Source organism: Chinchilla lanigera, unplaced genomic scaffold, assembly GCF_000276665.1.
Source record: "Chinchilla lanigera isolate Chin_1 unplaced genomic scaffold, ChiLan1.0 scaffold00016, whole genome shotgun sequence".
In the NCBI taxonomy this organism is placed as follows: Eukaryota; Metazoa; Chordata; class Mammalia; order Rodentia; family Chinchillidae; genus Chinchilla; species Chinchilla lanigera.
In genome coordinates, this window is record NW_004955417.1 from 30,362,026 (window position 1) to 30,386,266 (window position 24,241).

The window sequence follows — 24,241 nt, forward strand, 5'->3', positions numbered from 1 at the left end:
AGCCACGTTCACGTTGGGCTCTCGGTGCTTTCTAGGTTCTCGCTGCCAAACACACTGCTCAGCATTGAGAATCATTAATCCACAGGCAGAAGTCGGCTTCCTACCGTCCACCCTGTCTGGGCCCTGTCTGGCTTTGTTTTATTGGTAGCTATCCCCAGACAAAGGGATTTAAGAACTCTGCATAACACAGTGTCCTCAGTCCTGGCTCCTTTTCCTTAACTGATGTATTCGGGTGACCTCAGAAGCCCACATATGCCACAGACAAGCAGGAGTGGGGCTGGGGGGACAGCGGGACTCCACACCATCAGCGCTGTTTAGGTTCCCTCTCTTTTCAACTACTCAAGCCACACTCTACTGCACAGGCCTGTTTGATCTATTTATTTGACATAATGGGAATCAGTTCCCAAAGAGCCACTTAGAACAAGTTTGGAGCCAGTTTTCCTTCACTTCTCATTATCTGGTAATGTTAGAGGCAACTCGATACAGACCTTGAACGGTTGAGGTTGATGTCGTCACAGTAAACTGATACCTACACACGTCTCCCTGCACGTGTGGACGGGCACCCCCGTGCAGCAGCACATGTTCTGCTTGACAGTAGCGTCGCTGATTTTGCTAGCCAACCTCAACAGCCCACCAATGAGTTGAGATGTATTCCAAATGCTGACTAGCAGCTCAATGTGGAATTGAACTTAGCATGGGAATGTGAGGTTGTGCTGACGAATTTCACCTTTCTTTCCGGCTCTTTCGTTGGATCAGCAGTTACCCTGTGTCCTAGGGACACACAGGCATGTATGCGGGGTCAAGGAAGTCTGTTAGCCACACTGTGTGTCCTCACTGACACGGCAGAGAGCACACAGTGGGAGGCCTGGCTGAGAAGGGTGACCGTCTAGGCTGCACCTCCTCCGGGCCCTGGCCTGGGCTTGTAAAGTGAAGCGGTCTGGAAACAGGTTCCACCCTCTTCTGCTGACCTTTGGCTCCTAATGTCTTCCTCTAAACACCTTCTCAATGCTCCCTCAGGAGCCCTCGTCCGGACCTAAGAACAGCTACCAGATGTTCTGCTACCTCCCTCCAGGCCTCGCTCCCATCACAGAGACTGTGCCATGAGGGAGATACAGGGAAGAGTTTGAGGGCAAAATCTTTCCTTTCTTTTTTTCTTTTCTTTTGGTTCAAAATAAGTTCATTGCATACAAATCCTCTTTATCTCCAAATTAATAGCTCAGAAATGTAGATAACTGCTTTTGTAACTTTATTTATCAATCATGTCTGGAAAATTGAAGGAGCACTGTGGTCTAAAGTGGGATGTCAACATTTGTCCAGTTTTAGACATGAGCTGTGCCACATACTTGACTGGGAGGTGATGAGAACTCCTACTGAGGCATTTGCTAAATGCCTCACTTGAACTATCTGCCTCATTTCCAGCAAACAGCTCCTGTTTCCCCACATCCTGTGATTAATAATGACCACTGGGCTTTCTGGCATTGTGGAGGGGAAGAGGCTCAACCCTAGCTTTGTGTTCCAGTGCTAGAAGTCAAGTCACACAAGAAGCCTTGCATCATGTGCCTTGGTGAATCAACTTAGGCTCTGAATTGATCCCAACATTCAAATGGAGAGCTTATTAATAGGAATTAGACATTGATGGTGATTCCTCCTCTCTCCCCATGACTCCTGTGGGCAACCTTTGTGATCAGCTGTAATTACTAAATTTCCAGACCTGTGATAAACCCACAGCAGGAGCACTCCTACCAGTAGAGGTGGAGGGCCTGAGTGTGCTCAGACCTACTGCACCTTTAACAAGGAATCTGGCTGGAGACCCCTCCTCCTTACTCTTTGTCAACACTTTTAGGCATGGCGACAGGCTTAAAGAGACCCAAAACATATGACTTTGGGGTTGGAATGAAGCCACAGAAAGCATGTTTTTATAAGGACAAAAGTCAGAAAGCCAATCTTCCCTGGTTTTCCACCTGCCGTGTGGAATGCACCCCAAGACCTGATCCGCACACATCCCCAGAGGAAGAGCTGCACCACGGTACCAGCAGTGGGGCCCAATGTGCCTTCTTCCAAAAGAGCAAGAATTTTTTAAAAATCTTATTACAAGTTCAAAATGTTCTTCGTGTGGTTATAATTAAATCAGCCAAACATGATTTGCTGGACATGAAAACAGAAAGCTGGGTAGCAGTTGAAGTCACAAATAGTTTTCCATGAACTTGGATGTCTTGCAATGTTTGCATAATCTTTTCTGGAGCAACAACATTCCACATGCATATTTCTCTTTAAAAAGAAACTCCATACTCAGTGGTATTCTGGGTTCAAGGCCTAAGAGAAAGCATCTCAAGTCAAAAGCCCTGTCCTAAAAAACTGAGACGCAGCGGTCATAAGCTTTTTGACTTCTCTTGTACATCATTTATGGTTGACTTAAAGTCACATTGATACAAAGTACAAATTTACTTAAATCTCTGAATCTGAACTTTTAGCTATTTAATCCAATTTCTTCTGCAAAATCTTCTCAAATGTTTAAGGCCTCTACAAACAAGATAAATAAGAGCTAAGGAGAAAGTTAAATGCACTAAAAAATCTGCTTGCATAATTTTGCTCAAGGCCTGAAAATAAAAATGTTACATGTGGCCTAACATTTGTGGCATTTTTCCAAACTATAAATCTCAAGTCTGAAAGTGTATATGATGAAACATTTATTTTTAACAAATAGAAATACAAAACCTAGAGACCTAAACATAAAAAGCAAAATGCAGGGGCTGGGGATTTAGCTCAGCGGCAAAGCGCCTGCCTGGCAAGCGCAAGGTCGTGAGTTCGGTTCCCGGTACTGGAGAAAAACCAAAAAAAAAGCAAAATGCAAATCTCTGAATTAGACTTATTTTAAACATCTTAATTTACCAGGAGACTGTCAATGCAGCATTTAATAAAACAATATTTTTTATGATAGAAACTTTTACTTCTACTTTGAGACCATAAAGGATATGCTACAAACTATAATTTTTCCTCAACCCAGTAGAGTTGTACCATATGCTTTTTTGATTTTGCAAATTCAAATATGTGATGAGTATCACAACTGCATGGTGAATAATAAAAATTTACATAGTAACATTTATCACCCATTCTCTGTGATAGACTACACATTCCTTAGATTGCTATACATTAATATATACTTGTTACTGAATAAAGGTTGTACACACCAAGGTAAACCTCCGGTGTAAGATGTTCCCAATAATCTTCGGTAGAAATGACAAAAGTAAATATTTGCACATGAGTATATCTTACCCTTACTTGGAAACAATGGTACCCACCTTAACTATGAAATGCTGTAAAGAGTAATAGCCAACAAAGCTCTGCTAAGGAATGAGACAGTCAACCATCCAGCCAAGATGCCCCTTTGAGAAGGAACTAAACATTACCAGAGTAAACTGTAATCTGGCTATCAGCTAACTCAGGTTTTCACATGGACTTCTTTGTGGTTGCTGAGGTGAAACTTGATCCTAATCATGCCAAGTTAGTGCCAGTAAGGGGACATTTAAATGATAAATAAAGTTTTGCCAATCCAACCTCTCTTATCTGCAAAGTAAGTTACAAACTGCAGCCGCTGTCTCTGCCATTAACCCTGAAACGGGCAGCAGCGTTCTCAGCCTTGGGTAACTGAAACTACTAATACAGGGACGGGGCTCCCTATCAAAAACAAGTAATTTCTCTCACTGTGTGAAGTTTGAACTACGCAGTGTGCCTCTCAAGAAGTCTGGCTAGAAAGTCACACACAATCCCCAACAGGCAAAAATACCTAAGAGGCAATTTTCTTTGGACTTTGATATCGTAGATGAAAGAGAATTAGTAAGTAAACCTGTTTTAAGTCTTTCAATAAAAGCTGCTTTTTCAAGAAAAGTATGTCCAGACTAAGTGAGAATCAGAAAATAAAAGAAGAATATCTGATTTCTGTCCTGTCCAGTAATTAATTTCAAGTTTTTGAAACCAAAGAACAAGTTAGCAGCTGTAATCCAAGACATGCTGATAAACAAGATCTGGCAGACTGCTGACTTGAATGACAAGGTTCTGCTAACTGGTCTAATGGGTTTCTGGGTATGCCCAAGTTGTAGCATGCAAAATGCATGCAGGAATGAACACTGCACTTATTTACCTTTGAAATTATGATAACCACTTCTTTTTTGCAATGTATTACACAAAAACTGCTACTGAAAAGTCCAACTTGTGAGTCTGGCTTGTGACATTAATAAAGTTAAGTTCATGAAAACTTTTTAGGGTTGTCCTTGTCAGAAGGAAGCCGAAATTCTTTGACCTAATTACAAGCTAAAATGCTGTTAAACAGAGTAGAAGCATAAAGTTCAAAATATTTTGTAAATGTTTCAGTTGGACGAGGCAAGTGATGACATCTAGTAGATAAAGGATTCTCATGAGTGGGAAGGCGGCACTCTTCCTATGGAGCATTAAAAGACGATCCCAAATGCTTTTAAAATGTTGTCTGACACAGCCTTATATCCCTTATTATAAATAAAAATAGGGCAGTGAATTCTTTTTATAAAACACCAGTTTCTCTGCCCACTCACCCAATAAATATTGAACATATTGGCCAAGACCCATGGAGACCTAATGCTACTTCAGACCGCCCTTGTGCTAAGTACCATATCAATTGCTTTACATATACTATTCCATTTAACCTTCCCAATAATCCTATCAAATAGATTTTACTATCCTGCCTATATACACAGCATGTATTATAAAAGTCCCCCAAAAGATTAAATAACTAGTAGAAAAATCACACTGTTAAATAATGTCTGAGTCTGAAGTCAAACCCATGGCACAGACTGGACCAACAATGTCCCCCTATAAGCTCATGTGCTCAGAGGCAAGGCTTTTGGAGGATGATTTGATCATGCAGCACTAACTTGATCAGTAGATAAACCTAGTGATGAGTTCAAAGCTGAGTGGGACGTGACCTGGGAGGATGTTCTTATCCTCTACCCTTTCCTCTTTCTCTGGATCCTTCCTTCTCTCTCTGCTTCCTGGATGCCATCAAGTGAGCAATTTTTTTCTGCCAGGCCCTTCTACCGTGCTACTCCTGCCTTGGAGCCAGCCAACCAGGGACTCAACCCTCTGAAACCCTGAGCAAAGTAAACCTTTTCTCCTTGCGTTGAGTGTGTCAGGTGTTTTGTCCCAGGAATGGAAAAGACAGTCACACTTCAAAGCCAGTGTCTGTAGCTCCATCAAAGACAACTTGAGCTCTGTTTTGTAAGTCCCTGTTGCTTTGAATGTTCAGTCCACCTCAGGGCTGTGGACATGTGCACCTCTCCATCCTGATTCACCCCCTGAGATGGATTCTGGGTTTCTACTTATGTTAAAAAAGCACTACTGTCCAAGTACTCAGCAACTGCATGGAGGTAAATTTTTAAAAACTTTAACTAAGTAAACAATTTTCAGCCAATAAAATGAGAAGTAGACTCAAATTCTACCCAGGGGGTGTAGAGCTAGGCAAGAGCAGGAAAGGTACAGTGCCCACCACTATCATGTATACAAAGGTGACACTCCTTTCAGCTGAACCCACACAAATTTTAAACTGCTCAAATTATCTTTTGTATCTAGTCTTAGATCTTTCAAAATATGTTTCACCAACTTTCCAGAATGTCATCACTGTATGGGAAGATGTGGCCAGCTGCAAAGACACATGAAATAAATAGTATAAGAATTGAATGGAAATGTAAATCTGCTCTATAATTCAATTTTCTGCTGTTTGCTTTAGAAATAAATGAAATGAGAACAAAGGGCTGTCCGGTGACTAAGTGCTAAAAACTTCTGTCATAAACTTCACGGTCTCCTGGTGATTCTCAGCAGAACTGCCTTGCCCCATGAAAACACGGGAATCACTACCAGAGCTGCAGTCCCTGGTCTTGGACATTCACTTCTCCACACTGCACTTCGACACCAGGACGAGGACACCTCCATGCCTCTCCCGGTACAAATCCAGCTCACTGCTCCAGGGATCCTGAAAGCAAGGTCAGTCGGCCCTTCCCAGGTGTGGGGAGCATTATTCTGTACCTGCGTGCAAGTTCTGCACTGCCCAGAAGTTTCCCCGGGGTGGGGTCAGAAGAGGCGGCTTAGACCCGGAAAGCTTAAGCAGGAATGGTACAGGCTCAGATAGATGTGTGTGAAAGGATGCTGGTGTCCATTTGCATGTCACAAACAAAGTGGGATCCATCTTCCATGAGGGACAGAGCTCGAGCCCTATGCCTGCCTGGACCAGCACTGTCTGCAGATGCAAAAGGAGCAGTTCCAGATCACGGCGTAAGTCTGCACCACTCTCTCTAGTCAGTTCGAATCCTTGAAAGAAAATGAGAGAAATGTTTCCGTGACACATATTCTCTCTCTCTCTCTCTTTCTCTCTCTCTCTCTCTCTCTCTCTCTCTCTCTCTCTCTCTCTGTCTCACACACACACACATACATGGCCCTACCGTGTGCCAGTCAATTAGCTGCCCGAGGGAGGCTCTTGGGGATAGGAAGGGAACCCAGCATCCAGTCCAGTTCCAGGCAGCTTTATGATCAAACCAGGCAACTGCACTTATCTCCCATTAAGATGCAATTTTCAGTTAAATCCTAACAGACATAACTCTTCGCCAGGCATCGCCTAGACAGAGTCCAGTGCAGAAAATCTATGTGACTGCTCTTAAATGTGACTGTGTGACTGCGCCATTTATTTCTGGTCTCCGTGAGATGTGGGGTCATCAGAGGCCAAGGGGACCCCTTGCTAAGTCCACTCATGCCTCTGGCTGCTGGAGTCCCCGAGAATACTGGTGCCTCAGAGGCAGACGCAGTGTGGCCATAGCTACGTGGAGCCTCAGGGGGTGAACAGAGCAGCTCCCCGGAAGGGGCATCTCATTTAAAATGTGTGCACAGAAGCACTGCCTTCTGAATTAAAATAAGTGACCCTGCTCTCACCGCCTTTTCATATTCCTGAAATTATAATGGGACAGGTCATTTCAGGATCATCATGAGGATGTCACTCTGTCCCCACTGCATAGCCCATGCCTGTAATCCCAGCACTGGGGAGGCTGAGGCAGGAGGATCGCCACAAGTTCAAGGTCAGCCTGAGCTACACAGTGAGACCCTGTCTTAGAAAGAAAAAACAAACAAAAAAAGAAACTCTGATGATTAACTCCACAAGCCCCGATGTAAATCAAATTTAGTGACAAGTACACACTCGGGAACTCCCAGCAGGGCACGCTCGCCTGTGCATGGTGTGTGCTCACAGAATGCAGCTCTGTGCTCTCCGCCTCCAGGCCAGGCCTCCTCACCCTGAGACTCGTCACCACCACATTTCACTTCCCAAGTCAGGCCGCACCTTGCAGTCAAGGGGTAAGAGAAGATGTGTCCTAATTCTTTGTCAGTGCTTTCATTTATTTATTTTTGGCCTACAGTAATGATCACTGCTATCATAGTGTCAATAAAATAGATTTTAAAATCGTCACACAAGTACCCGCAATGACGGGCTTCACGTGGCCGAGCCTCTCCTTTGAACAGTCCCAGTATTCAAATGTGACAGCAGCTGCCGCCAGGGAGCACACGCAAGGAGCAAAGGCTGCGCTGATCACAGCTCTGTGCAAGGGTGCTGCTTCCGCAGTGCAAGGGCGCTACAAATCCATCTGCCAGAGTCGGGTGCGGTACCCATGAAGGGCACAAGCAAGTCAGCAAAGGGACTATTCACTGTCACTTCCTACTGAAGAACAGACAGGAAGTACTTGTTCAATAAACAAACCACGAGTGAAGAATACTCATGTGGTCAGGTTTTTTTCCTCATTGACAGAATAAAGACCACACAAGTGCTCTGCCCTCAGAGCTCACCCTTCGGGACAGATGGTTCCGACTGTCTAGCTCCGTTTCCTCGGGGCTGAGTAAACCATCAGCCCTTTGTTTAACTGAAGAAGAAGCGTGTGCTTTGGGACAGCCAGGACAAGGACAGCGGCACTGGAAAGGAGAAAGAGACAGAGACAAACGCCAACCGGCCGACCTCAGCCCCTTCCCCGCTCTGCCAGCTGTGAGCCAGAGAAAGCTCCGTGGGAGGGAAGACCGCCCGTGTCGGCCCGGGGTCACAGCGCGTGTGTGACACCCCAGGCCCCGCTGGCACCTGGCAGATCAAAGCCTTGCCATCTGAAGTACAGGACTGACCCCAGGACGGGACCCAGCTCTGGGTGCCGTGGCTTTCCAGGTTCAGAATGAGAGCTCAGGGAGAGCGTGTGAAGTCTTAAAGCCCTGACTGCTTCCGTCTTCCAGCACTGGAAACACTCGGTGAGCGGGAAGAGGCACGGTGCCCGCGTCCTCCTGTCAGCTCCGTATTCTGCCGCACCCACCTGCCCCGGCCAATACCGCCAGGACGGCGGCGAGCGCCACACCCCGGGTTAGACTCTGGGCTGATTCATCAGCTCCCGGACCCCGGGTCCCCTTTGCGACGGGAATGGCGATGGTTATGATCCCACGAGTTCACTGTCGGGACTGAGGCAGGCTGGGAATCCTGTCCCCACGTCCCGGAGCAGCGCAGTCAATGCAGGCCGCTGCTGGTGTGGGGAGGACACAGGAAAGCTCGCTGTGCTGCAGGTGCGACAGGCGCGGGGTCAGTCGGCTCAGGGGCTGAATCGAGACCTCCTTGGGTGCCCAGAGCTCCCGTTGGACAGGTGGGGAGGGAGCCCGCGAGTCACTCCTGCGGCACGCGCACGCCTCGGCAGAAGGGCACACAGAGCTGTCCCGTGCGCTGAGTCCGGACGCCGCCGGAGCCCGCGCGGAGGGGAGGAAGCGGACCGCGTCCGCCAGGACCATCACCATCCGGCCGTCCGGGATCCTCACCGGCTGGTGGTTAAGAGACAGTGCGGTAAGCGCGGGCTACGGGCAGGCACCGCGGGGAAGGCACAACAGAGGGAGGCAGTGCCGGGGCTCCCTCCCACAGACAGAGGCAGACCACGCTGGCCTGGAACAGACCGGGCTCGTCCGCTTCATCTCGCTTCTTTTCCTTTTATTTCACTTCCGGTTTCTTTCCTGCCAGTAGCCTTTTAGGGCCGCGTGTGGCTCAGGTGCCGAGGGCAGAGCAAATGTGCACCCTCGGCAGCTGAGCGGTTTCCAGTCCTCTATTTCCACTTGCACGGCCTTGTGCGTCTCCTCTGCGTCATGCTGGCTTACGAGGGTGACGTCCAATTGCTCCTGGGCTGTTCCCTCCTCCGCGAGGTTATTTGTGCTCATTTTGTCTTCAGGATTTTAACAAACACTTGAAGGCACACAGGGAACAAGCCTGGAAATAGGGAGTAAAAACTTAACACAACCATGGAGAGCAGCTTTTACTAACGGAGGCTTTCCAACCAGTCACACAAGAGCTGGGCAAATTTCACTGTGTGCAAAGAAGTCACTGCTGTGCAAGGCTAGGGCAAAACCACCTCACCTTGCAAGAGAGCAAAGCCATTATGGTGTTGACTCAAAACTAAGAAGCGCAATAAACAGGCCCACAAATCAGCCTTAAATTCGCCAGAGTCTAGAATGTTTTTCCATCTCTAACTTAGGCAATTTTATCTCTGCGATCTAGTTGTTTTTAAAGCTAAGCCACATTTCTGACTGTTCAAATCGTACTTCGTAATCTCCTTGCTAACACACCACAGGTCGGTCATGAGTCACCAGGCAAGAGGGTTTGACAGGGGGCAGCGTGGATGACCACACCACAGCACGGCTGAACAGAACTCTGTGTGAGGCTGCACAGCCTCCCTGCACTGCGACTGAGGCTGCAGCCATGACCAACACTCAGGGAGAGTTCCACAACCGCTCCGCGTGCAGCCTGCCAGTGTTCAGAAGCGAGGACGCCGTATCCACACTCACAGAGCAAAATACCTTGGAGAGCTGATATAACATAACTAAGAGTGCTTGGGGACATTTTGTTTCATGTACTTCAATAAAATGATGATATTGCTCTGATTTCTTGTTCTGGTACAACTTGTGTCTTTTCAACTATAGACAAAGGAAATTAACATGCTTTTGGAAAGAAAAATTATATACTGAGCTCTCTTACTCAGTTTACAAGCCTGGAGCCTCTAGGGCTTAGCAGAAAGACGTTTACAGAGATTGTAATGTTCGGCTGTGGATCATCGATTAACAAATCCACTGAGTTTTCCACCTGCATTACCAGAGGATAATAAAAATACATCACCTCTCCCCTAATACACCCAGTGACCCGACAGACTCATTTATAAATGCACCACAGAGGCCCCTGCTTTCCAAACACACATAACTATCACGTCACTGCAAACAGAAGTGTCCCAGGTTATGATGACCCGCAGAAAAGCCTTCTTAAAGATGTCAAGGGATTCTTCAGATCTGAGAACTGAGAATCCACTCGAGCTGTTCTGAGATTCTTTCTCATTAAGAGAATTACTTCTGTTACATGGAATCACCACATATACTATCTTAAATCTACTGTACAATATAACCATGCTCATCTATGGAATTCCAGACAGGAAAACTTTCACCGGAATGTGTGGATTTATTTACTGGGTTACTCATTCTGTTAACCAACGTGTACATGTTCAGACCCCCTTACTTTACCCATGATCTTTTACAGACTGATCGAACCCAGGGTTCCACGTGATATACCACATGATTCCTTAAGCTCTGCTTCCTTCTTGATGACCTGAATATTCGTCAAGAGTCAGATCGTTGTAGACTGTGCCTATCTCACGAATGTCCTTATGCCTCCGGCGTAAGTAGACTGCAGGTATGGGTCCCACTCCGTGCTGCTCTGGCAGAACCAACAGGCAGTCCTGGTACCCGGCAGCCTGGCACTGTGGCCCAGCTTCCATCGCCTGACCTGAGTGGTGCTAGTCAAGTCTCCCGGGTGCAGCTGCTCTTTGCTGCAGTACTCTTTAGAAAGAGGTCACCAAGTGCCATCCCCTCCCCAAGCGGGGAGTTAAGCTCCACCTCCCTGGAGCAGGCAGCGACACAGATGACTTTACATTTCATAGATGAAGCGATTTGAAGTCTGGTCCTGTCCAGTTCACACCTCCAATAAAATACCACAGGCTGAAAGCCAAACTGCAAACACACACAAGCACGTGCACAGGAGACTTTATGCAGAGCAACACCTTCCCAAAGGATAGGCGGGCGGCGTGAACTCCGATCTGTCCTTTGGTTCCGCAAAGATCTGACCTGGAGATTCCTGCTTTGGCTCCTTTCATCTTCTGTCATGCAGAAAATGAAGTGGCTCCAGACCCACTGCCACCTGGCCCGCTCACCACCTGGGTTGGGCTCTCCAGTTCTCGGGGCTATGGTCATGCAGTAAAGTCTGAGAATGTGAGGGGAGTGTGTATCTAAGCGTATGTGAGTTTCCCAAGGAGGGTATTTTATTTATTTTATTTCTCAGTCTAAGTATGTGTTTGCTTAAATAGCCACATGGCCCATGTTGAGGGACTGCTATTCTTTCCAGCAAACATGAAATGCCTTTGCTGTCAGAGAACCAGATTTCTACTCATACACTTCATCTGAAGCTAACAGAACTCCAGAGGCACACACACACTGTTACTCCTGACCGGGAAGCCCTCTGTGCTTTACAAACTCACAAAACGCACTGCAAGGCACGGTCCCTTTGGAGGACGCTGAAGAACATCTCACAACCTGCTATTACAGAATGCTCCTGCTTACAAATGTGAAACGACCTGACTGAGTCACACCGTGTTGTTTTAAAGAAAAAGAGCCAAGGGAGACACACAGGCCGGCTAGGATGCTGAAGTACTGTGAGACACTCTGAACTGCTCTGGTGCCTCGAGGGTTCCTTGCAGAATTTCTTCAACTCCTTTACCTCAGACTGGAACCACGAAGCTTTGTTTTCTCCATGGGGTTCATGTAAGTTGAAAGGATCAGATTTAAAGGAATAAAGTCACTCATTTATGTAAGTACGACAGATGCTACACATCTGCGAATACATCCTTTTCTCATGACCCAAGTAGCACAGAACAGTGTACCTCGTGTCTGATGGCACGAAGTGTGAGTGGGTAGAGGTCACAGTGCAAGGCCTCCTGACTTCTGTGCAATGAGCAGTTTGAGTCCATCCCTGACGCAGTCCCTGCCCCATGACCTACAGCTCAGGAGAGCCGCGAAGGAGCAAAGACAGAAGGGGCCTCCGCACTGACGGGATGCACGCAAAGCACTCAGGGCCATAGTCTCCTCCTCTCACCAAGGGTGGGTGGAGTCTGTCTCCTGCCACAGGACATCAGGAACTGTCCCAGCCCGTCTGACATGAGACGGTCCGTGGGGCAGAAACACAGCAATCTTGGCCCTGGGGAGGTGACAGCACCATCGGATTGGGTGGATGCGGACACGGGCAGTAGCTGTGCCGAGGGGACGGGTTTGGGTTTGGGGGCTGCACCCCGTAAGGGGAAGGGGCAGAGTGGGAGAGTGTGCAGGTGTCGGGGAAGTCGCAGGTCACTAATCCCACCTGCGCTCTCCACCTGTGTGCCACGGGGGCTGCCACAAACGCTCTCGTGCATGTTGCTTTCCCTTCTGCTGAACTACTGTCCTTGGGAATGATTCCAGAGGCTGGATTAGGGAGTCAAAGGACACAAAAATAATTATGTTTTTTGCATTAACTATAACGCTGTTTTCTAGCAAGTTTTAGGCGACACACAGTGTAGAAAGAACAGCACCTCACACACACCAACAACGCTCTGTACCTGTTCCGCCCGAGCCCAGAGGCCCGGCCATGGGTAAAAGGGCAGAAGCCGGGGTGGGTCTCCTGCAGGACGGCAGGCCACGGGGGTGGAACAGACGCTGCTGACTCATCTTACATTAGGGAAACCACCAGCCAGCCGGGCTCAGCTACAGCTGTCAGAAACATCTGGATCTCAGCTTGCAGCCTCCACGGGACAGGTCAAGCGGCACAGAGTTACAAAACAGCTTCGAGCAGAGGTCCTCAAACACTGAATTCTCTTAGATTTTTACAGTTTTGATGGATCAGAAAAGTCAGAAACCATGTAAGCCGTGTGATCACACAACTGTGCGGAATATATCACTTTGGTCCTCTGGATTCTGGCTGGCTCCATGGTCTAGCAGTCTCCTAGGCTTCTTACAAATACTGTTTGGAAGCCAGAAAATCCTTACTGACACAGCTTTATCCCAAGGAGCACGCAGATAGATGCGGTGCAAAAGTCACCTTTCTGGAATGTTGCTAGATTTACATGACACTGAATACTCACGCCAGGAATGGAGAGAGGCTGGCATGTGTCGGCCTGAGAGCCACGTGGTTGCCTTCCGTCCACGCACTGCTCCTGGGAGCAGGTGTTTACCACCCTGAGGTCCTGTGGGCAGGAGTGGAGAGGCAGGCTCCAGGGTACAGAGCGGCAGCTCCAGGGCCTGTGTGCTCGGACCTGCCCAGCCACAGAAATGGTTCCAGACATCAGCAGCCCCAGCTCACGGGACTCAGACTCCTTGGTCAATGTTTGTGAGCCAGTACAAAGAGATGGGTTGTTTCTGCTCCACAGTGACCAGGGCTTCTCTCCAAATCTGGGGGGACCAGAACCCAGGGAAGCTCACTGGCTGGACCGTGACCAGTCCACCTCCCCCTGGCCCTTCTGTACGGCTGTGTGGCCCGAGGCCCCAGGTGGATGTCTGCTATGCAGTTGGGCTCAAGGTCAGGGCTGCTGTGGATGAGACAAAACTGCATTGGTCCGACCCAGCCAGACTCAGGCTGGGATTCTCCACAACGCTGGCACGAAGCCCAGCAGGTGCTACGATGGCCGCGTGGAAAAGCCAGACCCGCACTTCCGTCTGGTTCTGTGCTTCACACATTTCACTTGTACTTTTTGACCTTATTAAATTTAAAAACTGACCTTTCTTTATGTAGTTTTTTTATATTGTCATACCTTCCTCAAAGATCTCCCTTAGCCCCAAGGTGGGTCATGGGCCAGTGAGTCTTCAGCTGGAAAATCACCTCTGGCTCAGGATTTTCAAGTGAGCAGGAGCCGGACAGGGACAGAAGACGCCAGCCTCGCTTTTCAGAGGCACACTGCATACTGCGCAGAAGAGATGTTCTCAAGATGCTTGCTCAGTTACTGGCGGCACAGACAGTCTGAAAGCACACTTGCGTAGTTTACGTGAATATTTCAGTTGTCTCTCTTATCTTTGCAGCCACCATCTTCAGAAGTAGATCCAATGGAAGTTATTTCAAACCAGCAGGATAATCACAGCAAGTGTGCTTATTTAGAGGGATGATTTATGCTCAGGACAATTCATTTCCATGGTAACCTTTTGCTTTGCAAGCTGCAGGAGTGTGATTTGTGAAATCAAAATATGGAGGTTTAATCCATGCTGAGCAATGCTAACAAAACAAGCTCCTCTCACCCCTGAAAGGAAGACTTCTCGGCTCTTCCCCACCCTCAGACTCAGCGAAGAGCCACCTTGGCTGAAGGCCGTGTGGGATTCCACCCCTGTCAGCATCAGTCTTGTACCTGAACCCAGGTCTCCTAGATTCATCAGTTTATCTGAGCAGCCGGTGAAAAATACGGACAGTCTCACTTCCAAACATGAACCTGAGATCAGGATTACTTTTCCATACTGAAGAAGTTAAAGAAAAATCAAAGCACGTATGACATATGGTCATTTCAGCAACAAGCAGGAATGCTTCACCCCTACCAACAGCAACCCAGCTCCTTAATGCTGAGATATTAAAGGAAACTTGGCCACTGGGTGTATTTTATCTGCATTTGGCCTTCAGTGGAAAGGAAATATAACCAGTACTACAATGTAGTGCTTCTAAGTAAAAATGTAGATAAAACAGTTGAAATTATTACCTCCATTTGCATACTCACATCAACTCCAGCTTGAGGTGCTGTGTCTAAGGAACTCATTCGTTTGAAAAGAGCAGCATGAGTTAGTTGCTTCTACATATTTTGGAAATTAAAATAACAATTCTCCCGCAGACAGTAAGGGGTGAGGGAGTGACTCTCCTGCACAAGGTTTCCTCCACCCTGTGCTAAAGCATTGTGATGGCTGCAGAAGGTCCTTGTCATGGACCCATTCTCCAGAAACTTCCAGGAAAGGATCCTCGCTCATCTGAACCTCTTCTCTGCCCCCTTGTCCCCACCCCTGCCATGCACCATGCAGAATTTATTTTAATTTGTGAGAGAAAAGGCCGAAGAGGCAAGAAGGTGCAGCCCCCCAGCTCTCACCACTGAGAACGTCTGGGTTTCCACTCCGCACGTGTCTGGGGGGAAACAAACAACTGACAGCATCGCTCGTTTCCTGACACGCAGACGGGACCTGGTGACACTGACTTCACCACACGCACAGGCTGCCCCGTTGCCAGGAGCCCGCTTCACGGCCACCTTCCCCACAATATTCCCTCCCAGGCTTCCCTGGCGTCAGACACCCAGCATCTTCTTCCCGCTCGCAGAGAAATCGACGGCTTCAAGCACAGGGCAACAGCAAATCCCTGGCGGAAGTCGTGATTGTGTCACAGGGAGACCTAAGTCACCACACTGTGTGTCCCATGCAGTACCAGCCAAGCCACTTGACAAGGGAGGTCCCTCCCAGCCTTGGCGATGCCCATGTGCCACGTTATCGCCATCTCTGGGGAAGGGAGGGAAGCAGCACACACCGCGGAGGAGACAGAAGGACGCGGGGGATGAAGAAGGGACTGAGCCTTCAGACTGAGAAGGTGGACGCCCTGACACTCGGTGTCCTGCCAGGGAAAGGCCCCTGTCCTGTGCCTTGGCAAGGGGGGCCTTGAGACTTCCTCACTGCCTGCACACTGCAGCGCACACTCACACCCATGCCAGGGTGAGCCCCACCCACGGGCGCTGGCCAGTCCACTTCCCACAGTGGTCGCGCCCCGAGCCGCCGCGTCCGCAGTGTACGTGTCCCCCCCGCTGTGTGAAGTGGTAACTGAGCTCGCTTTTATCCCAGCCTGTGCCGGCCCCGGCCCGTGGGAGCCCCAGGGAGGTGGACAGAGGGAAGTACAGGCTCCCAAAGCTCTGCCAGGCGGGGCAGCACCCAGCAGCCCTGGCCCAGGCTCCACGCGAGTGGCCAGGCTCTGCGATCGGAAGTCCAGACAGGGGCCTCGCTCACCACCGCCACAACAGCAGCGTTCTTGGCCTTGGACTGAAATGCCAGGAATGTTTTCAGTAACAGGGACCACGACACATCACACAGGAAGTGAGATAAGGGGCCGTGCCTGAGCAAACAAGGCTTCCTCAGCGTGACAGCTCTTGGTGACCCACGAAAGAAAGTGCACACAAATAATATCTGAAGTTCCAGAATGCGCGTGTGGTTTTCCGAGCAAGGCTGCCCGCAGAGAAGGCCACGAGGAGCCCTCAAACTGAGCAGACACGGGACAGGCAGCCTCAGCCCCTCGCGGCGTGCACGCTCTGAGATGAACAGCCCGGCCAGGTCTGCGCCTTCCAGAAGACGGCTCCTGGGAGGCAGGCGGGAGGACGCCAGGTCTGCCCCCAGGCCGGTGGGGATGGGGAGGAGTGTGCCCCGAGTTTCAGCCTGGGTGGGTGAGCGGCTGTGGGAGGCCAAACTGAGCAGGGGGACGGCCCCTCTGACGACGCCCAGGGGCTGTGGGGAGGCGGCGCAGCAGCTTGCATGTTGACAAGAGCGGCGGTGAAGGCTGCTGCGGCTGCGCCCACCCCAGGGAAGCGTGCGCGGCATGAGGTCGGCCTGGCGGCCACGGTGACCCACTCCCTCTGCGCTCCGGTGCCTTCACTGCTGTAGTGCCTCCTACCTCAGGCTGGCGGTGAAAGGTGCCGGTACATTAACATAGGCAAGGGTCTTCCGTGGGTCTGATAGCTGGTGCGAGTCTCAGCGGTCACCCAACCATTCCCCATGCGTCCCCCGCGATGACTAATCCTCACAATTCCCGCGCGACAGAAATCGCACGAAGTAACCCTCGGGAGTTATTCTTTTCTTCTAAAAATTGAGATTTACTTCGGTCAGCAACCACCCTACGACGCAGATGCTGTTACTGCCTCAGTTTGACCCGTGAGAGCTGAGGCACGGAGCACTGAAGGATCTGCCCGTCGCGCGGGGACGGAGCCCTGAGTCCTGCAGTCCAAACCGGCGGCCCGCTCCAGACACAGCGCCACGTCCGGGGACAGCCCCTGCAGCTGCCAAGGAAGCGGGGCCACGGGGCGCATGTGCCTCAGGCCCATCCCCCCCAGTGTGTTCAGTTTCTCCACCCCAGGGGGTGTCCCCCAGCCGGACCGCGTGGGCCGCCCTGCCAGGTGCCTGGCTCTCCGGTGCTGTCTCTGCTAACAGCTGTGCCCAGCGCATGCCAACCCCGGCCAAACTCACGAGCAACCCTGGCAGCGCCACAACCAACCCCACAGCCCTCACACCACGCCCGCCCCGGGACAGGCCCCGACCTGCCCACCTTCCTCCAGGTGTCCCCCTCATGGCCTACAGGGGGAAGACAGAAGGTGGGGGGACAGTCCTCCAAGCCCGAAGTCCTCCCCCATGGAGACCCATCCGCCTCTTCCCCACGCTCCTGGCTGTGGGGTGTCGGAGTGCCCAAGCGCAGAATGAGCAAACAGGGCTGCAGGGGCGAGGCATAGCTGCCAGGGACGAACCCGGGAACTCTGATCCCTAAAAGGAGATGCTGATAAACTTCTGTGAGGGCTGATGGTGCCTCACAGCCTCGGCTTCATCCTCTGTCCACAGTCTCTGAAGGAGGGGTGGGGGAGGGGAAGAGGAGGAGGAAGAGGAAGAAGGCTCACAGAGCCAACTCGAGGCCCGCCTTATGCTCCTCTCTGCAAACTGTTACACGCTGCAACCTACATGTGACCGGGAAGCAGGTTCTTGATGCTTCACATCACAGTTTAACAAAACTGCTCTTCACAGCATGGGCCACTACCTCAAAAACACTAAAGTCCAGGCACAACCCGACAAGTAAAGGGCAGTTCTGAAACCCTGTTCCAGGCAACTTCCTCGTACCAGGAGGAAAACCGGAGATTAGCTCTACAGATCTAACAAATCACCAGGAAACTTTGAAAATATCAAAAATGCCTCCTTAAGAGTTCAGGTTTCCTTTAGCTGTCTTAACATGAATACAGTCTGAAGCTCATTAAATAGCTTACATTAGTCAATCATCAAACACTACAATTTCCTAAAGGAAAGGCAGATAAATATTGAGTAACTTATGAATTAGATAAACTATACAAGTTGCCACTAACCATGAGTTGTCTCTTATTTTAATAAATTTGGGGCATGCTCGGTGGGGGTGGATCTCAATAATGCTGAGGCTGGAACAATCAGCTGGAACAACAACCTTTTATATGGTAGATTTGGCCATCCTTACCTTAGCCAGTACTACAGCTGCCAAGTGCTATGTTCCTTCCTGCCCACAGAGCAGGCCAGTGACCCTGGTGCTGAGGACACAGTCTTACTCCTCCAATCTGTGAGCACACCCCAAGGCTGGAGGCCTGCGGTCAGCACCCACTGCTGTGACTCTGGTCAGTTAAGCAAGCACAGGGAAGACAGGAGCAGCATCAGAACGTCTGACCAAATTCTTCACCTATCTTTAAGGGTCTTCAGGAGAAATCAAACTTAGAATTTCAAAAGATTCACTGACTTTTGAGAAAATTCTCAATAATTTTCAGGTCTCATAATTTAACTCAGTCAACCTTCAGGAACAAAACCAAGACTCCCTACACAGTGCACCCTGCCCGAAGTGTGCGGCGACACATATCCCTGGGTTATAAAATCCACGCTTTCCCAGAATCCACCTCAGCCCTTCATGGAAATTGACCACGTACGTGCCTGCTCCACATCCGTGAGACTGGGGCTCACAGGCTCACACCCGGAGTGGCTTCACAGCCACACTGAGCTCACAGGTTACTAACAGCGCACCTGCTGACCCACTTTGGACACGTCGATATCCGCGCCTGTGTGCACATCTGCTGAACAGCTGTGATGCAGTCTGCCATCAGTGGCCAGAGGGCCAGGCAGCAGGTTAAAGCGTGTAGCCTACGCCTTGCTGCACAGGTTGAACACCCACTGATGAAAGCGAAGATCTGCGATGTCCTGAAGGCAGCGTTGGTGGCATCATCGGCCACAGCAGGTCTGCGTGGCTTTGCCACGTAGGGAGAAACGAAGGTGTCTAGGGCAACTGCCGGGACCAAAGGAGCCTCAGGAAAGAACCTCCAGGCCCTCCTATTTCTACACAAGAATGAGAGAAGCAAATCTGGGCGCAGACCCTGCATGTAAACAGCCTCCAAGTGCACAGATGATATTCCACAGAGAGTTACGTCTGTGCAGACCTCTTTGAAAACAGGGCCACGTCGTTTGTACGCATTATAAAAAGACACACATGAGGAGGCCGCCCTGCCTCCCTCCGACCACGGGGCCCAAACCCAAGTGGCTTTGGAATTTCCCAACTTCCCTGAACAAAATGGTCTTGTATTAGAATGGAAGTCGAGGACGACTCAATAGCAATAGCAATGACACCACGTAGCTTTTCGTATGGAAAAGAGGAAAGGAGGAGGACAGGCCCAGGAGAAGGGAGGCTCCTCAGTGAGCAGAGGGTGGTGTCCCCTGCTTGCAGCTCAGCAGCCCTGAGGCCCGCCCTCATCAGCCGGGAAGCCGGGCCCCTGCCAAAGGCAGAGCCCACACAAAGGACCGGGAGGGGGAGGCTCAAGGCGTGGGGTGCAGGACCCGGCTGCAGGTCTACCTTGGGACCCCAGCACACTGGTCCCAGAGCCCCTGCACACACGAACAATGCATGTCCGGATTCCGTGTGTGGCACAGCCCACACGTGGCCCCCTATACATTCTCGGCCAGGTCTAGATTGTCTATCAGTCACCCCTGGATAGTGAAAATGCTATGTAAACAGCTATATGCCGTACTGTTCAGAAAGCAATGACAAAGAAGTCTACCTGTTTCATTAGAGATGCAATTTTTAAAAATATTTTTGATCTGAGTCTAGGATGTGGAGCCCGAAAACTCAGGGGCTGCCTGCACTCTCTGCTACTATGTTCTGAGCATCATTCTAAAGGTGGTCTGCCACCAGAGAGAATGAGTGAAAGAGTACCTCAAAGCCAAGCTATGCAGGACAGGCTGCCTGCAGCACAGTCTGGGAGAAGGGCATCAGTGCTGTCAGGCGCGGCCCTGCTGGAGTGAGGTCGTCAGGAGGGGACACAGCAGTGAGGTGACAACGGGAAGCAGCGTGACACCACCCAGCACTCCCCACGAAGAGCTACCAGTGTGGCCCAGCACAGCCACTCCAAGACCCGGAAGATGGTGATGAGGCTCAGAGGGAGCTTCCCGCGGACTGGGAGCAGGGACAGGGAGACCCGCGCCCAGCAGGAAGGCGATGGAGCACCGGGGACAGGGAGACCCGTGCACAGCAGGAAGGCAATGGAGCATCGGAAGGCCCTCTGCTCCTGCAGTGCACAGGCCACAGGCCGAGCGGGGGTGGGGCGCTGTCCGGGCTGTGCTAAGGAGTCTGGTCAGTACTCCGGAGGTCAGTCCTGGCCAGCAGGAGACTGCGGCAGAACCCTGAGGAAGGCCATGGCACGTCCTTGTTCATTTTAAATCACACTAAACCAGCAATCCCGTCTGGGGTAAGGCTTGTGACAAGGGATGAGCAAGGGTGAGGAAGGCCTGCTGTCACCCACGGCAAGGGGGACCCCCAAGTGCAGCTGGGGTTGGAGCTTGCTGTGGGCTGGGAGCGCCCCAAAGCTTTATTCCTTCTTGGCTCTTTTGATTCTAAGACAGAGCAAGCATGCAATAAACCCCACGGACTGAAAAGTGCACACAGAACGGAAGCGCTCCTTCCCGGCTGGAAGATCAAGGCCCGGTCTTCAAATGAAGTTGGCGAGGGCCTTTCCACGAGCTGACTTAAAAGAAATGGCTCCTCCTAGCCTTTACTGGAAACTGCCTCTGTGCCAACACATACGTACATAAATCACAGGCGTGTGCTGTGTTCAAGTTTGTAGACAAAAGGTTAAAAAATACTTACCCCCCCACACACATTTTAGGAAGCCTCTAACAGGGGAAAATGAAACGCAAGAACGCCCTCTCTGGCTAATTACCACGCAGTCGCCAGCCAGCAAAACAGTTCCCAAGGTTCCCCAAGTGCTACAATATTATATATGGTAAATACGCATCTTTGTGAACTTTCTGAGTATGAGACAAAGGGGACCACCGTGAAGAAGCACTGGATGTGGACCTTGGTCCACACGTCTCTATCCCCGGAAGGTAAGAAGAGATCCTTACAAAGTGGCAAAGACACGAAGGCTGTGTATTTATTGTGACCATGTTGTCAGTAATTCTGAAAAAATCTTATACCACAGAAGACAGTCAGACCTGGACACATACCCACGTGCCTCAGCCAATAAACTGTGATGCCAGGCTGACTAACCATATGCCTCTCCCGTCGGACAAGCAGAGAATGCTGTCCCCTGCCTCACGCAAACCTACAGGCCACAGGGAACATGATCATTCATTAAATCCATGCCGACATCACTGCCTTAACAGTTCCGTATCTCTTGGTGCCCGGTAAATCCTTTGCCCCTTTGGATAACTTGCTTCTCGGCCTGCTCGCTACAAGACCACAGAGTTGAACAAAATTTGAGGGTGTCTCATAAAGTGATTTCTAGTGACGGCCAATGTCCTAAGAAAAATATTTCTAAATATCCACTTTACCATACATACTGCGTGCGTTCTCTTATATGAGAAACCCAAAATAAAAATAAAGAGCAAAATATGAGATAATAGGAGGGAAGGAGGCAGACCTTTCGCTAAGGGGAAGGAGACCCGCAGAGGAGGGGGAGAGGTAGGAGGGAAGGAAATCGGAGTTAGAGTGTGTCCTGTACGCACACCAGCTCCCCCGCGACGAACACGGTCATTGTGTATGTCAAACATGTACGAGTAAAACTAAAAACTAAAACAGGCGCGATTAACATAAATTATCACCTAGCTTCATCTAGCACTGCCGGCACACATTGTTCTGCACCAGAAGTGCCTGACGGTCCTGACATGAGCTGCATGATAATCACCGTGCTCTGCTCTGATTAATTATTTGGCTGAATAAATGGATGAATTTTCACTCACAGGCTGATAGCTCCAGTTTCCAAGGTGTTTGCTTCCTACCCTACAGCAGCTACCAGGAATAAAAACAGAGGTGGTCCCGGTTGCAGTATCAAGTACAACGGATGGTTACACTCAAAAAGTGCCCATGTGAGTGATCAAATTAAATATACGACATAAAATGTAGAAGTTGGAGTGCAGAAAATCTCTCATGAAGGGAGAGTCTTTAGCAGGCTCTTTGCTGAATGCATTTATTTGGTTACTTGATCTTCCGACCAATCACATTAGCAATGACAAAAGATATGCAAATGCACAGGGACAATGGCCAGCCACACTGCTCTGAGTCAGGCCCAGGAGGGAGACGTGTTCAGCAGATATGCAACTTGACTCACTCTCCCAAACCCCCCATAACCAGAGAACATTTAGAAGTTATGCTTGGCTACGATCTGAGAGCTACGCCATAATCATTGACCAAGAACAGTGCAAACAAGGATCAACTTTATTTCAGAAAGTAAGTTAACGTAGAAAATGTGTGCATGATTTAAACCCAGCAGAATTATGTTTACCCTGTCACAGCTGAATAATTGCATAGCAACAAAAAAGTATGCATTACTATGTTTGAATCACCATTTTATTGTATGTTTTAGGCGAATGAAATACTACATTTTGGGGGGCAATTTAGGACTAACTTTCCCTTCTATTCCCCTCAGAAAAACCAAACTAATTTATCATGATTAAATTATCCCTAAAAACTACAAGATTGGTATACTCAGAATAACAACAAGCTATTCCACCAAATCCGCTTGTTTACTATGAAAATAAACTGACCAAAGACAGAAATGGATCTCTTATTGTAAACTACTGCTATGAGTAATGCTGAATATCAGCTACAGTTAACAAAAGGCTGCAAGATTCTGCTTGAATTCTCTTCTGCTGTCTTCCTGTTGTTACCTCACCTGCAGCAGGCAACGGAAAGACCAACCGCACTTCCAAGTTTGGCCTCTCTGCAGACACCCAGTTGCAGTTACTCCCTCAAGTAAAGTAACAGTGATCTTAGTTCAGTCCCTAGTGGACAAAAGCAGAATAACCGGTACTTGGCGTGATTCAGCAAGCTTAGACCTAAGTCACTGTGACCAGGCAGGAACAAAAAGGAACATTTGTCCCTTCCTCATCTGGCGTCCTCTTAAAGGTTTGTTTCTTAACAGAGGGCTCCGGAGAAGCCAGGCTGTGTTTCTCCTGCGCGCGCCCAGGGAGTGAATCTGTTACCACAGGCGAGGAGAAGCTTCTCACCAAGGCGGGCAGGGCCACCCTCTTGGTAACACAATCCCCTAACACAGTTGCTTACCTGCCACAGGGCCACACGCGGGCAGAGAGCTGCGGGAAGGGCTCAGTGTAAGATTTCAACAAGAACATTTCAGGGATTCTACAGAAACGGGAAGCAGCTGCTCGATTGATTCCGATACTTTGGGGGTGAAATCCGCATCCAACCTAGCGCTCACCTGGGTACTGAGACCCACAGCCCACCCTGTTTCACTGCGAGCCCCTGAGTAAAGAGGACCAGGGGCCGGCAGCGCCTACTTGCTGCGCTGGGCCAAGTCCACAGGTGCGCATGGGCTGAGCGGACGAGAAGCCCTGCCCCTGAGCTCACATCAAAACTCACCTTTGACCTGATCTCCGCTCAAGGACAGCGGAGGGAACACACTGACAGAAATAAGTCTGCTTGCTAAAATGAAGCTTGGGCACTTGCATACCTAATTTCCGCAGGGAGCTGCCATACGGGTGGTTCATAGTCTTACTCTCGCTTCAAGTTAGTTTCACTAAAGGTTGAAACAAATTAAACATTTTGCGGTGGCTTCCACCGTTAGCGCACAAAGTTTCCCTGCGCAAAACCGATCTGTTCCTGCGCTTCTGTCTCTAGCATTCCCTCCTCCGGCCGCCTGCTCCTCTGACAGACGCCAGCTTTCTTCGCTGGAGCTGGGTTTGACAGAGAAATGAAGACTAACTTTAGCGGCCTGAGTCGTGCCAGCGTGGGGCACACGCCCGGCGAGCTTGCACACGCCCAGGGAAACCTGCGCACGGCCGGGGAGCTCCGCGGGCACCGGCGGGCGCGGGCAGCGCGGCCCGGCCCACTCACCTTCTGCAGCCACTGCGTGTAGTTCTCCATCGCGTGCTCCAGGTGCTGCAG

General features: G+C 49.9%; 1 protein-coding gene and 1 long non-coding RNA gene across 2 annotated transcripts in view; one reads left to right on the forward strand and one right to left on the reverse strand.

The window, feature by feature from the left end:
- Positions 1-24,241, reverse strand: part of Angpt1 (angiopoietin 1) — a gene marked incomplete in the record, with an annotated part of 187,188 nt that overhangs the window by 162,518 nt on the left and 429 nt on the right. Inside the window, 1 exon segment of the mRNA XM_005381965.2 lies at positions 24,191-24,241. Coding sequence (XP_005382022.2) covers positions 24,191-24,241 — 51 coding nt within the window.
- Positions 7,406-9,957, forward strand: LOC102028297. The gene is made up of 2 exons (XR_260518.2): positions 7,406-8,872; positions 9,648-9,957. It is a non-coding gene; the product is annotated as an uncharacterized LOC102028297 (long non-coding RNA).